Raw genomic sequence first — 15,513 nt, 5'->3', positions numbered from 1 at the left:
GTTTCCCTATTTTAGAATTTCATCGGCATATAATGAAACAAAGATGGCTAAAGTCAACACATTTTAATAACAGACCTACCAATCTCTGTGTAAAAATAACATTATGATGTTGCCATCTTTCTAAAGTCAAAGTCATTTTTAATCCCCTGTAATTTGGCTCTGAATCTCAGGTGAAAATGGCCATTTTGACCCTCCTCTACAAAATAATGGATTGCTCAGTAAACATTCATCCATGGCATGTCTGTCTTTCTTCAGAAAAAAATATTAGCAAAATCTAATCTTTAATGGTCAAACAATTTACACGAGTACATTAAAGCTAGCTACTTAAAATAACTTCATTTAATCTATTGTATAACCATCTATCTTACTGTACTGAGTACTGAGGCATGCTATTTTAATAGTGACGCAAAAACGTACTTTAAGTCTTTACAACAGGACTACACAAAGCTCTTTCTTACTTGCGTTGAGTATGTTTTTTGGCACTACAATACATCCAGATGGGCCATATGTTCAAATATTATTTTTTAAAGAGAGGTGTGTGAAACATAACATAACAATCAACATGAATACTGTGAAGTTGTGTCAGTTGTGTTATGATGTCAGTAATATTTAGTTTTTCAAGATTTGGGCCCAGGAGTCACTGACCTTAATAAAAGGTTGTGCTGGGTGAATCATTTGAATTTGTCAGAGAGCGGTTTATAAAATACTTACTTCTTTTTAAGCCTGCGATCTTTCTCTGCCTGTGTTCCCAGCTTTCCCACTGTAATATCCTGACCTAGAAGCTCAGGATCGGATACATTCCCTACTGATGGAGAAGATCCATTAACCAATCATTTGATAAAGTTGGTAATTATAGTAATTAAAGGACTGCGTTTTCTTATATACACGTATAGAAAACCTAACTCTTAATAGCTTGTATATCTCATATTGTATATCATATTTCTGTTTTCACCTTGTCCTGGTCCCATGATCTCTTTCCCCAGCTGCCCCAGTCTGGCCTTCTCTTTCTTCCCAAACAGACGTCCGATAGAGGACTTGATGCCCTTCTTCTTTGGCTGTTTATGGAGGGAGTCTTGACTGCTGGCTACACTGCTCAGAGCACTGGCCTCTGTCTCTAATGCAGCCGTCAGGCTGGAGACAGACAAACAGATTAACAGCGGGAAAGTTGGGTTATGTTTGCATGCAGGATGTGTCTGGCTGCTGTCTCACCGTGCGTCATTATGTGAAGAAGCAGGCAGCGTGTGGGTCATGCGGACATGGCGAGGTGTGGGAGGTGGCGAGGTCTCACATTTGATGGTGGCCTTGTCCTCTCGACCGTCCTCGTCCACCGCTGCGATCTGTGACAGAGGGAATCTGAATTAAAGGGACAGTTCACCCAAAAATGAAAATACTCTCTTTTAATTACCCTCATGTCGATCCAAAAAGGTAACACATTTTTTTTCTTCTGTGAAACATTAAAGCAGATATTTGGAGACATGTCTCAAATGTGTTTTTGGCATATACAGTTTCCTAAAGTTCTTCTAAATATCTTGAGGGGGAATTTTGGGGTGAAAAACAGGATATTTCTTTATAATACATGTGTTTTCTTATTCTGAATTACCAATAAAGATATTTTTCATATAACAAATGGGGTATTCCAGAAACCTCTGCTAATAAAATCAATGTTAATAAAGTCATCAAAAGTAACAACATTATAAAAATAAAAAAAAGTATAAAAAATGTGTTCTTTATATGTAAAAGCATTTACCAATACTTATTTGTCTTAATAACAAATAATCCTCAACATGGTTGTTTTTAAACCCATAGATATATCTAAAATGGTAATACCAAGACATATTTTCAGAGAATATTTTCAGAGAATTAAGTGCACTTGCCAGTGGGACAAGTAAAATAGTCTCTTTTTTTTTAAGCATAAACCTCACTGAATTTTGTTATATATTATTCATTTCATTTAACATGTAGCCAATTCATCAACTGGGATTTTTTATTTCCCCCAACCCCGGTATCCTCTATGCTGCCAAATACAGCCAGCTCTTTAGTGAAGAGATCATATGTTAAGTACCTTTCTCCTGTGTTTCCGCAAATCACTGGGCTGCAGAACAAAAAAACAAAATATGATAACAGGTTAATGGATACTGGATAGTCATGAGGCATTCAGAGCAACACAACTTGAGGCAGAAACTGCACAGAATTGTCATTTGTGGCTTAACCAGCACTACACTTTGCATGAAAAAGGATTTTGTAAAGCCCCAAAATGTTAATGTTACATGCCATGAATTAAACCGATATTCTTAAAGGGTTATTTACATACTGTTTACATTAAAAAAATATGTTTCATTTCCAATTACTATTTTCCTCCATCAATAGTCAGCAGCACTGTTAATATATACAAATATCAAAGAAGATGCACTCTAAATGTTGATATGAAGATATGGACAGAGATGTGGATGGGCTTGTATACCAGTGTCATGACCCCCATGCGCTCCATGTCGCGGGCAGGGCTGCGCGGGGTGAGTTTGGGGGTGGAGTGTCCGCTGGGAGGGGACGAGGAGGCGAGGGAGGATGCGGTGGCCGAGGCAGTGATGGAGGCTCCGGGATGGTGCATCCGCGCCAGGTTCAGCCCCTCCAGGCTCACGCTGGCCACGCGGTTCTCGATTTCCTCTGCCCTCAGTTCTGTTGACTCCTTCTCTTCCTGGATCAGCCTGCAGAAAAAAGGGAAAAGAGTTTAACCCGCTATAAGACAGAAATGACAGTGTGTGATAATGAGCTAATAGCATTTTGATTTACAACATTACTGGAGTACTGAGCTTGCTGGCTGAAAATGTGTGAATAATTTTGGCACCAGGACTAAAAACAATGCAGCTGAAACAACTAATTAGCCCTTACTACAATGGATGGTACAAAATGAAAAGCACCACACTAAAATAAAAGCAGACACACTTTTGTTTATCAGATATTCTGGGTGCTGTCTTGACGCATTTTTTCTTTTTTACTAAATGCACAATTACAGTGTTACAATGTTTAGACTGGTTTGCAGATTCAGAGATGTTTTTGAAGATCTTTGTGAAATGGGCTTATGGCTTCAGGCACGGTTTTAGACAACCTTGCTTTAAAGCTACTATATATAAAAATTAAAAAGTAGAAAATTGGCTTTAGTTTAATTGAAACAAAACATTTCTAAAAAAGACATTTCAATTAATCCCTAACATTTTTTATATATATATTTGTGTAAATCTACTGTAAATATCAGTATATCAAAGGAAATCCTAAAAATAGCCTGTTGATGCTATGGTACTGTATCTTTTCAAGTACCAGAACTTTCTGTGTGCTCGTATCTATTAGCAACAGGAAAAATAAAAATACACTAATTTGTGATAAATCAATGCAAAAACTAAACAAAACTGCCGAATGCTCCAATTGTTCAAATAAACAGAGCAAAGTCACAGCATTCATACTCTTCAGGGAAACCAACCTACAAACTGTTTATTTAATTTTGTCTCTGCAATCCACCTTCAACATAGAAAAATTACAAAGAATGCAATAATAAGCTCAGAGAAATAATGAAATCTTGTGCTTTACTGCCCGAAGACTGATGCGGTTGGTTCAGAGAACGCTTGAGGACACGACCGACAATCCTGAAAGAATCGCAAATTGGCGTTTACTGCTGAAACATATGATGGCTCCTGTAGTAGATGTTTTTCATGGCCTTGGATTATTGAATATCTTGTAAAGCAGCCATCAAGCAGGCTCCAAACAATTAAACTTAGACCATTTGTTAAGTATTTAACATGTTTACAGTTTGTTGTAAGACATTCAACAGCCCCAAAGTCTTCCAGCATAAAAAAGACCAAAGCTGGTGCTTTATCAAAAGTGGACCACAGCTGTGGGGAGAGAAACAAACTGCACACAAGAGGAACCATCTTTCTTCCTGTTGTAATCAACAAACCCAGCAGACATTAGAGGCACAGTTTAATAGCATAGTGAGCGGTATTTGTACACAGGTAATCAAATAAAGTTAAGCACACATACTGTACTTTGCATATGAAGTTGCACATCTTGATTAAATTTACATGAAGGGAGCTCCTGACCGAAAATAAATGTGGAAAATAATAGGACAGAGAAATATCGAAAAATTCAACCTTGTCTGCAGTGAGGGGCTCTGTGTGAATTTAAAATGACCTTAAGACTAGAATGCACCACATGTTTTTTGACCCGATTTTCCCTTATAAAGTCTCGAGAAGTCTGGAGTTGTTTACGAATTTTAGAACTTTAGAAAGTAGGTAAATATATTATGTCTAGCATTCAAATTTTACAATTTGTGTTGTGTGTTCCTACATTTAGCTATAAGTGGAAGGGCTGCAGGTTCAAATGCAGTCTTGCCTTAAGGTGACCCACTTGTAAAAGAACATCGACATCCAGCCAGACAGGCGATAGTGTTGTGATATTAAGGAGATATATACAGTATACACATGCCAATCCCATAAATTATGGAAATCAGGAACAGCAGAAATTTCCACATGGAGTGAAGAGTTTCCATTTCCAGGAAACCTTCTTGTTCAATAACTACTGGAGTCACGCCTCAAGATCCCAAGTGTCAAATCAGCCTCCACCTTATGCACTGCATGAACAGCCTACACGAGAAACCTTGAGCTCTGGCTGATATTTAAATCAGCATATACGCCGCATTGTCTTTCTGCAGGGCCTTTTATTGTTTTCAATAAAACCCTGATCCTGAGTCTCTGTAGATGTAGAAATTCTATTAAATGTGACATTTAAATCATCAAAATATAAGTGAATGGATTAGCTAGGGAGTAGAAGGTTATATGTAGGTTATGAAGGGACATTTGAATGATAAATCTTCACTAGAGCTGAAGATCTTTGCTCAAACCCCACGGGACCCGAAGGGACCCATAATTCAAATTATATGAATTATGGGCATAATTTATATCATTTTACACGGGCTTGGGTCGGGCACTCCAGTTTGCACGGTAAATGAGCGGTCATGTGATGTGTTTTGATTAGCGTGAGAAAGATGCGAAAATAGTTGCTGAGGAGGTGAAGTAAAGGCTTGCTTCTGGCGATTACGTTTTGGTTGCACCAGCAACTAAAGCAGAGTCTGAGGGGTGGAAAGGTTTTGACCATGTTTATAATGAGAATAATGATCCAGTGGGTTATATTGCTGGACGTACCATCAGTGAGCGCAGGAACGCGCTGAAGCCATCTACAGTGGATTCAATAATATTCATCCATAAACACCTGTAGCCTAACCTTGTGAGTAAAGGTTTTTCAAATTATAACTAAATATTAATTGAGTCTTAAATGCATAATGTAGACAAAGTATATAGGCTAGCCTAATGTTGGCATTAATTTTTTTATTAAATTACAGCTGCTAGAGGCGAAGCAAATCCGGCGGAGCCTTTATCTTAATTTAGTTATTTTAATTTAGAATTGATCTAAATTTAATTTGTTATGAAAGACTCATTTTTATTGGCGTGTTGGCTTATTTATAGGCTAAGTGTATGCCTAGGTCTATTTAGAGTGCTGAGATGTTACGATTTTACACAGGACTTATTTTATTTCTTTGTTCAAACTTCCAAGTGGCCTATAGCCTATGTTAGTCATGCATAAATTATGTTAAAGCATGTATAAATGAGTCATTATTGACAAAAGTCAAAAGAGCTGTGCGCGTGTGCACATTTGAATAATGTCGGGCTGTAAACAGGTTCGGGCTTTTAAAAAAATGTCAATCAATATGTACTTGTCGGGCTCAGGTCCTGTCGGGCCTAACTTTTAAGACCCGATTACAACTCTAATCTATACTTCTAAGATGCAAAGGAAGACAAAGATCAATGCCTCGTACTCGTACTTTTTAAACAATGTCCACACTTGCTGACTTTGTAAATGGTTATAGAAACAAATTGGGCATTAAACACCACACAACTAGGGACCAAACACCATCTTTCAAGTTAAGTGCAAAAACTTGTGTCTCGTTGCTAGGAGACACATGCCAAATGAAACAATAATTGTTCTAAAATTGGTTCAAAATATCAAACAAACCGATTCATATTCTGAAGCTAAAAATCACATGTGATATCTGTCAACCTGCACAAAATCTGCAGACTGGCTCCAACTTTTGGCAACGTTTTGACTGTAAATCCGTAGAAAACCTGTGCAAAAGTTGTGCAGTGTAGTCCAGCCTTAACCTGATTAATAAGATCACTAAGTTTTGTTTTATGACTATGGATTTTTAAACACATTTAAATTATGTTTAAAAGAAAAGCTGTAAGAGTTATTCTTAATCTAATGCTAAATGAACAACAAGAGGAAAAATCACATATCAGATCATATCAGATTTCCCCGTTGTCAAGTTTCAGGCCCCATTACTACACTTATCAGAGTAACAAATGTCTTACGTTTGTTATCCAAATGGAGTTTTATTTCTCTGCTAGGCCTGCATTTGATATATCATTAACTTCCTATTGAATGATCTTGAAAATTGTGTTGCTGTTTTTGGACAGGTGCTAGCCTCATTTAGATCCTACCTTTGTTGGTGTAAATGAACAGCTGTCATATCTAATTATGCTAAAGAAAGTATGCACCAAGGGTCGATCTTAAGGCCACTGCTATTTTATATTCACCTTTGAGGTGATATTTCAAAAAAAAAAAAAACAATGTCCTTTAATTGCTTTATAGATGAATAACATTATAGGCATTAAAGCAATCTGAATGTAGCCCATCTCTGGGTAGACCATTAAAGCAACATGATTCAAGCCTAGTCTACAGAAAGAGGCTGTGGTCACAATCAGCAAACTGACCGAATCTCTTTATTGATGGCATCTAGTTGTTCTTGCAGCATCATTGCCAGAGTCTGAGCATCTGAATGTCCTCCAGGAGACAGTAAATCCATAGAACTGAAAAGGGTCTCTCTATCATCGTCATCGATATCCGACATCTCCGTGTCGCTCTCGAATGGGTGGCCGCCCAGAACACCGAGTTGCTGAGAGCGCCATTCGTGCTCTCCCAAAGACTTAGCCTGGAAGAAGATGAAAGAGAAACAAAAGGAGTAAGGTTTAGCACAAGGCTCAAGAAACAACAGCTGATGAGACCTTACCTTCTGTTCTTCCCTACGTAGCCCCACGCGTCCTCTCCTGGGCCTGTGGATCACCTTGGTGGAGCGATAATGGTCAGATTGTGTCTCGGCAAGAGAACCCAGAGAGAAACGCAGATCTCCAGATGCATCCAGATGAGACCTGGAATCAAGACCACACTCCGTTATCTAAACTTAAATCTAAAAAGACATGATTTACATTCTAACTGGTTCGTTTCACTATGAAATACATTGGAAACTATAAACTTCACTTGCAAAACTCATCACTACTAACGTTTTAATGGAACCGTAGTATAAAATCATACAGAAGAATCGAGGTATGTACGAGTCAACTAATTTGACAAACACCTCATGGAAATTTAATACGTTTAAATAATGTGGGCTGATGGCTTCTAAAACAGCATAAAAAAAGACTATGGAATACCCAAGACATGTCACTCGAATAGTTTTGAATGAGGAAAAATGCGATATGCAATATGGCCGCTCAATCGCAGGAAGCCCCACCTTCTGAATGAAAGAGCCAATCACTAATCGGGAAGGTCAATGCATCACTGCAGCTGCCATTAGAAGTCCTGGTTGCTATAGAAACAGTCAGCACTCTGGAGACGTGCTCTTAGGACTGTGCATGCGCACTGGCTGATCTAGCCTGAAAAATAAGCTTTTTATAACACTAGTTGTTGTCAGATTTCATTGGTGATTTCAAATATTAAATTTAATCGTAAGCTTAGTGAACAGTTCTGGAGAATTTAATGTTTCTCCATTCAAAGTGATAGGAAATGCACTTCCGTGCCTGAGAGGCATTTCAAAGATGGCCGCCAGGTGACATGACTTGCCTTCAAAGGGACTTTGGCATAAACCACCAAACAATAACCTCAGAGCTGACAGTAGGTCTGTTTTCAAAAGGTGATAAATTATTGTTAAAAATGAATTCCCCTATGGAAAAAATGAATATGTCTGTCTGTGTGATCTCACAGCAAGGTTTTCTTGGATCGCCTCCTCCAGAATGAATACATGCAGTGCTGCTGCTAATGTTGTTGCCAGCTACTGTATTTGGAACAGCCTCTGCGATGAGCACATGCCTATTGTTGCCTCAGTATTCTGTTGAGCTTTCTAGGTTTTGGAACCGAGCTATTGGTTATTGTAAAAGGATAGCTCTGAGTTTATCATGTTTTCTGTCTCACCGTGACAGCGTGGGCTCAGTAAGGGATCCAGCCCTCAATCTGTACTGATCCAGTTCAGATCTCAGTTTCTCGATCTCCTCCGAGAGGTGAGACTACAACCGCAAAGCACATTAAAGTTTCATTTTACTCAGAATGGACAGCAGAACATTGCATCAAAATTTGTTCCACCCAGCTAGTTTTCAGAAAATAAAAACTAATAACCTTTTCCTGTATTGAGTCTTCCAACTGCTTCCTGTAGTTATCGGAGTCTTGTATTAACACATTCTGAAAGACAAGCAAAGGAAAAGTGTGAGTGATCAACATTACTGGAAGACATTTGCCATGATGGTTGGATCTTCCCTCACCTTGTCCTCAAGAGCGGCCATTCTCTCTTTCAGGTGAAGCTGTAAACGCTCGTTCGACTCTGTCAAGAGTCTGTCCACAGTGTCCGACAGACGCTTGTTGTGTTCCTCATTCATCTTCTCTCTCTGTCGAGCCTGAGGAAACAAAGTACAAATTCAAGCACAAACTCACTCAAATGTTTTATAAATTACTAGCATACTAAACACAGCATACTAAAATATACAAAAATTTGAGAGAGTAGCCCAGTTTTCATCTCAGAAGTAAAAATGTATAGTATGTTAGGAGGAGATAATCATAATTGACTTGGCTTTCAGTTTATTCATCATAATGGAAAAGGAAGGTCAAGTTAGAGTGCATTGCATTGTGGGATACAGTTTCCCCCCCCGAAGCATGCTGTTTTATACTATATCGTTTGGTATATGTAGTTGCTTATTTGGATATTCCACATTCATATAATTTACATTCTGTATAAAAGAAGCACGCTGTGAAAATAGTATGGAAGTAACGATTCTTTAATGATATAAAGTGATGTTGACCCTGAGCAGTTCCTGGTTCTTCTCCTCCAGCTGTCCCTCTAAATGTCTCATCCGCTCCTCGATACTGCCGTGTCTCTCCTCCGCCTGAACAACAAACACACAGCGTATTTTGTCAGACGAGAAAAATGTAAAGCCACAAATTAGCTCAAACCAGCAGAGAAAAGACCCTTGGGCCATGACTGGGATGTTGGCTGGAAAATAATCTAGATTTATGAGATTTTGAGTTCGGTTTATAAAGTGCCATCACACCAAACACCACAGACATGGTTGAGCAGACAGGTAAAGAGAAGGAGCGTGTGTTTCCTTAAGCGTCTGTTCTCTCCTGGGTGAACAGAAAGAACCAAGTACGTCAGCAACTCATTAAAGCGAAGAAAATCCCAGCTGAGCATCACATGCAGCTGAAATCCACCAGCAGTGAACAGACCCACAGCCAGACGGAGTGAAGAGAGAGAGAGAGAGAGAGAGCCCCACCTTCCTCAGACTGCAGTTCATGTCCTGGAGTTTAACTTCCATATCAGACTACCAAACCACACAATACAGAGAAAGACCACACAGCGTTAATAATGAACAGTGTATCTCTCCATGCTTCCACAGTAGAGTTTGTTAACAGCTCATTTTAAAGAATGAACAGAAGCCATTTCTGTCTTTTACTTGGTCTTGAACCCTTTTAGGAGCAGTGGTCACTTTGAGAAATCACCTGCCAACTCACCTCTCATTTGGGTTTAAAGTAGGAATTAATCCATTTATTTAAGGAAGGGGAAAAGTAGCACACAGGAATTGTAATTCTATAAAATATACTGTTATTAAATATATTAACTATATAACAAATAATTGTATTAAGATAATTAGAACAAATAACCATTTATAAAAAAAAATAATTCAACAAAAAAAATAAAACAAATGTAACATTTTTAAAGAATTCAATATAAAGATATTTTTAATAAAGTTAATTATAACCAACATAATTATTAAAACATTTTTATATAATAAAATAAAAAAATAATGCTATTTAACAAGATATTTATATATCTAACATTATAATTTTATAATGAAAGAAAAATTAAAATTGTAATGCAAATTCATTTTAAGTTAATTATCACTATTATAATACATTTATAATGAAAGAGATATTAATTTGTATTTTTTATATCAATGTTAAATACAGTACTGTGGGAAGGAATCACAGGAAATAACAATTTTTACAAAATGATGAAATTATTCTGTACTTGGTGAAAAGTTGTCATGTACAATTTGTTAACACATATTAGACAAACAATACAGTACACTGATGTATTTGAGCATATGACCTTTCAGATCATTCAGATCAGTACACTACATAAATTTGAAAGAGATTTCAATTCACTGCGACTAAAGATGTTCAAGTTTATATGCTGATCAATACACATGATACACTTATACACTAAGTGCAATGTAATGCTTTACTCCAACTAAACCGAGGCGTTTAGAGCACCTTAATGTGCAGTAGTAAATAGGAGAAAACACCTCAAAAATGGCCCTTGACCCCCAGCCTTGAATAGTTGTGCACAACATGGATTGCAGTTTGATGTCTCTCTCTCTCTGAAGTACTACTGTGTGGCTGATTCATTTGTGTGATATTCATATATCAGAAAATTCCTTCACTTCACTTCTTGTTAATTTCAAAGCAAATGAACATTTAGTTAAGGAGTTCAACAACACTGGTTTGAATGAAATACACAGCTAATGTATGTGTGTGTGGCATCCAGTACAGTACCTTAGTGAGAGCTGCTATCCTCTGTGCTAGCTCAGCCTCGACTTCAGGCAGAGTCTCAGCTTTCCTCATGGTCTGCTGGAGCTTCTGTTCCGCCATCTCCAGCCGCTCCTGTAACTGCCTGTTCTTCTCCTCCATCTGTGGGAGCAAACACACACACACACACACACACAGTGTCTGATCAGAGAGTTTATCCTCGTATAGCAGACACCATAGGACAGTCCAGCTTCCACGGCAACAAGTGGATCATCGTGGCCGTTTTCAGTCTGCCCAAACAAACAAAATTACATAACTGCCTATTTTTGCCTGTTCTTGGAACAATCAAACTCTCATTAGAGGGTGACAAATATATGCTGAAGCTTGGCAGTACCTGTGTCAAATCATTTACCTAGCACACTAAAATTGCTATAAAAAAAACAGGTTTCTTTAACTGAATAAAGCTAACTTAATTTGTTACTAAATAATTAAAACTGGAAAATAAATAAATGCATATTTTGTAGAATATTCTTACTGCTCTTTTACATATCAGTGCAGTTTTGGTTAAACGATAGTTGACAAAATTGTCATGCTCTTTTAATATGTTGCTGTAATATGTTTAGAACATGTTTTTTTTTTCCGCCCAAATCTACTTTGATCGCGCTTTCTCATAAATCCTGGTGGATCATTTGGCAGGATATGAAATGGTGTCCTGCTGACCGTGAAATTTAGCAGAACCGAATCTTCAATTATGAACGGAATGACTGTTGTCAGTTGTCCATTTCAAAACATCTGTGCACTACACAGTCACACAGCTTCAGCACATCAAACTAATTTAAAATAAGTAGACAGAAGCGGACCTGTCTGAGGAACGCCTCCTTATTGGCCAGTTCGTTTTCCAGCTTGTCTGTGATGTCATGTAGTGACGTGGACTCTCTCTGGGCACTGAGATAGCGCTTCTCAAGAGTCACGATCCGTTCCTCCATGTCTTCTTTCTGACACATAGCCTGTACACACACACATGATATTGGCAGACTGTTGGTTAGTGGCTCTCAGACGCACACCTTATATGGAACCCGCAGGTGTAACAGTCAACTGTCAATCAAAAAACCTGCCCTATAATAACACAGGCTTGAGGACAAATATTAACACAAAGCAAACACACATTCAGTCGCACACACACACTCATCACTCAGGGCTGCCACAACCTCTCTCCATCAATAGCTGTATCTCAAATCCTAGAATCTGTTCAGCTGTCGCTAATTATCAATGTGACAAGGCTATATCGGAAACGAAGGCAGCTGTTTCGCTACCTGATCAGTGTTGCAACAGACTGAATTTTGTAAGAATGCACCTTTTAATAAAACTCCATTAGAGATGAAAGGATGTAAACTATTGTCTGATGAGGTTCCGAACACAGCCTAATTTACAGTATGTGTGTTTTGAGACAGAGGCTTGACATACACCCGTACTGCACCTCTTTAATATCTCTCTGGAACTTGTTGTTCATGTCTTCGCTCTTGATGAGGTCTTTGCGGGCTGTCTCCAGCTCCTGCTCCACCTCGGACACACGGGAGGACAGCGAGGACATGCGCTCCTTCATCTGCGCCAGCTCGTAGTTCTGCTTCTCCAGCAGCTCCTGCAGCTCCACCACCTGACTGGCTTCGTCCCCCGACTCCATCGACCCGTTAGACAACCGCTGCAGCCCAAACACATGCAATACACTTCCTTTTAGAGTGAAGAAATGCTGCGAGATGCTAGAGATGAAAGTATATTTAACTGTTTGTTAGGTCAGTAAAACTGCACATTATTATAAGGGTCATTATTGTTAAATAAAACTAAACCCATAAAATTTGTTTTAATTACATTAAAGGTGATGTTTTGTGAAAATCTGACTTTTTCCATGTTTAAGTGCTATAGTCGGGTCCCTGGTGCATCTACCAAAAACAAGAAAAAACTAAATAGAATTTGTTTTGCTAAGCCCTATAAAAATGAGCTGCTTAGACGGCAATATTATTATAATATTACCGCCCCTTAATCTGCAAGTTTCCACCCACAGTTTTTTTTATTTTTATTTTTATTTTTCAGAGTAGGTCTATCTGAGGAACAAGATGTAAAGGCACAGCCCTATTATGGAAAAGGGGGTGGGAAGCAGCAGCTCATTTGCATTTAAAGAGACGCGCGTGAAAACAACTGCTTTCACTCAAAATAGGCATTTTCAAAATGATATAATAAATTATGAATAAATTATTTGAGCTGAAGCGTCACAGACATGTCCTGGGGACACTTCTATTACATATTATAAAAAAGGGTATAATAGGTCTCCTTTAACTGAAATAAAAAAAATATTTTAGCTAGTTTCCAAGGCTCTGCTTCTCATTTTTGTTTAGTTTAAGATTAAGTACTAAAATAACAAAAAGTTAAGAAATGTTTGTACTGTACACTTATAAAAGCAAGTAAATATGTCCAGTAATCTTATAATTAATTACCTATTAAATGGAAAAACCATAAACTGATCCAGTAATTTATACTAAACAAATGTAAATAAGGCACAATTACCCATAGTTAAGCTATTATACAAGTTCCAGGGTTTAATGTTTTCAGCTACTTCATCCACTCATTCACTGAAACCGTCATTTAGCACAGTGCTCTTTATTTGGACGGTTGAAATCCCAGCATGCACATTTGTGTCTGTTCAGTCTAATTGCTTTCTCAGTGTGTGTGAAACAGAGGCTCAGCAGATCTTTCCTCTGCCATGCCTAAAATATATTTTTTTGTCACATATTCACACTAAATCTTGACACATCTTATGCTGCACTAAAATTAGACTTTACATCCTGTTTAATTTATGGTGCAGACACCCAGACAGAAGGGTGATAAAATCATTTGCAGAGCACACAGAATTTACTCCGTCAAAGCTGTGAAGCCATGAGAGATCGACACGACTTTACCAGAAGAAGGTTCAGTGATCGTAAACAGACGAGAAAGACAAGACAAAGAATAGCCACGATTTATTTGTGAGCAGCTGTAGGGTCTGATAATGACTCACTATCACTTTTCTCACTCCCTCTCACTGTCTCTCTCTTTCTTTTTCTGTCTTTTTCTGTCTATTTGAGAGGGTCGGGTATGTTTGTTATGTACAGGCAAAGCCAGTGACCTCTGGTTGGTCGCTTGGACCCATGCATCAGTGCCAGAGGCGCTGGATATCGACAGTACTGCTACTGAATCTATCGAGCATCATGGGAGATTAATTTGGCCAATTAAGATGTAATGTCAAAGTGCCAACTTTGATCTTTTACAAGGCCACATGTCACCATTCCAGCACAATCTAATGGCGCTCAGCGGTGACAGCGAGAGGAGGACGACTCTCCTGTCATCCTGTTATCTTTTCATCAGGAGAGTGAAGCAAGATACTGCTAGGACTGGTTTAACAGCACATTAAATGTGATTTAGAATCACAGTCTGACAGGATGAGTCATGTGTGTAGATTGTATAGAGAAGGTCTGTGTTCAAAAACTATTTTCAGTAGTTTCTTTCTTTCCCTGTTAGACAAAGCTGAATGTACATCAAAATAAATTACTTCTAGTCACCACTTCTGTTGCCATCACAGGAAAAAAATTAAATACGGCTACTTTAAAGTATACTGTAACAAAAATCTTACTTACTGACTTAGCATTCATAAAACACAATCTGACTGTTGAGAGATCCACTCATTAACCACTCTGAGGCAGTTTAGAGCCTGGTCCCTCACCTTGCCATGAACTTTCTGGGTATCAGTTCCCTCCAACAAGTCCTCAGCCCCTTCTCCTGAAGCCACCTTCCTCTGAATGTGTGCATTCTGCTCTCTTAGGGCCACAATCTGCAAAAGGAAAATATGAAGAGATTTAAAGGTACAATTTGTAAGATATTTGCAGTAAAATATCCAAAAACCACAAGGCTAGTGTTATATATTTTGTCCAGCTGATTACTAACAATATCTCTAATGTTTTCAACTACTTGTAAATCATGAGAAGATTCCTATTCTAAACAGTGACACGGCAGTGAAGTCGCCTGTCAATGACGTTAGTAACCCTTTGTGACCGCCTTTACTGACGTAGAAACCACACGACAACAGTGTGTGGACAAATGTGGAAGTAGCTTCGCGACAAACTACTAGAAAGAGATGCTGATCTCGCTTGTGTTTTACTCAACAGGTGAGTTGCTTTGATTCGTATCTTTACAGAAAACGTATGCTATTATAACGATCAGCAGTATTAGTATTATGTAGGGCATACAGGCCAAACGGGGGTATCGCGTCTCTAGTCCCGCACGAGGACGCGTCTGATCCATAGTCTGATCGTGTCTTAGCACTGACTTTATATGTAATCTACTTGCGCTAATCGTTGAACTCGCGTTAAATCCATGATTTATCTTTCCGTCTGATTGATGGCCGTCAGCGGTTGGGTAGAAGACACCAAATCCCATCATTCCACGCTCCTCCTTAGCGTCATCAAACCACGCGATTGTTATTGTTTAGGTAGTGAGCCCTCTAGTGGCAGGTCCTACAACCTGTACCTTTAATGTCAAATAAAACCCAGCAATACTGAAATCAGTTGTTGTTTGATAGGACACTTTATGCCA

General features: G+C 38.4%; 1 protein-coding gene across 5 annotated transcripts in view; it reads right to left on the bottom strand.

Moving 5' to 3' along the window:
* The window catches only part of LOC127956550 (liprin-alpha-2), a 160,400-nt gene that overhangs the window by 18,390 nt on the left and 126,497 nt on the right, over positions 1–15,513 (bottom strand). For 2 of the 5 annotated variants that reach the window (XM_052554589.1, XM_052554592.1), the window contains exons 6-20: positions 14,645–14,752; positions 12,371–12,592; positions 11,754–11,900; positions 10,921–11,055; positions 9,168–9,251; positions 8,634–8,765; positions 8,491–8,553; positions 8,290–8,381; positions 7,112–7,250; positions 6,816–7,033; positions 2,462–2,702; positions 2,063–2,092; positions 1,210–1,337; positions 953–1,131; positions 712–805 (exon numbers count right to left, since the gene is read on the bottom strand). In XM_052554589.1, coding sequence (XP_052410549.1) covers positions 712–805; positions 953–1,131; positions 1,210–1,337; positions 2,063–2,092; positions 2,462–2,702; positions 6,816–7,033; positions 7,112–7,250; positions 8,290–8,381; positions 8,491–8,553; positions 8,634–8,765; positions 9,168–9,251; positions 10,921–11,055; positions 11,754–11,900; positions 12,371–12,592; positions 14,645–14,752 — 2,012 coding nt within the window. Of the gene's footprint in view, positions 1–711; positions 806–952; positions 1,132–1,209; positions 1,338–2,062; positions 2,093–2,461; positions 2,703–6,815; positions 7,034–7,111; positions 7,251–8,289; positions 8,382–8,490; positions 8,554–8,633; positions 8,766–9,167; positions 9,252–9,638; positions 9,687–10,920; positions 11,056–11,753; positions 11,901–12,370; positions 12,593–14,644; positions 14,753–15,513 lie in introns of all 5 variants that reach the window. The other 3 variants (XM_052554590.1, XM_052554591.1, XM_052554588.1) reach the window with 2 other exon arrangements.

Source organism: Carassius gibelio, chromosome B4 (assembly GCF_023724105.1).
Source record: "Carassius gibelio isolate Cgi1373 ecotype wild population from Czech Republic chromosome B4, carGib1.2-hapl.c, whole genome shotgun sequence".
NCBI classification, from domain to species: domain Eukaryota; kingdom Metazoa; phylum Chordata; class Actinopteri; order Cypriniformes; family Cyprinidae; genus Carassius; species Carassius gibelio.
The sequence above is the reverse complement of the archived record's forward strand: the minus strand, read 5'-3'. Positions and strand labels throughout refer to the sequence as shown.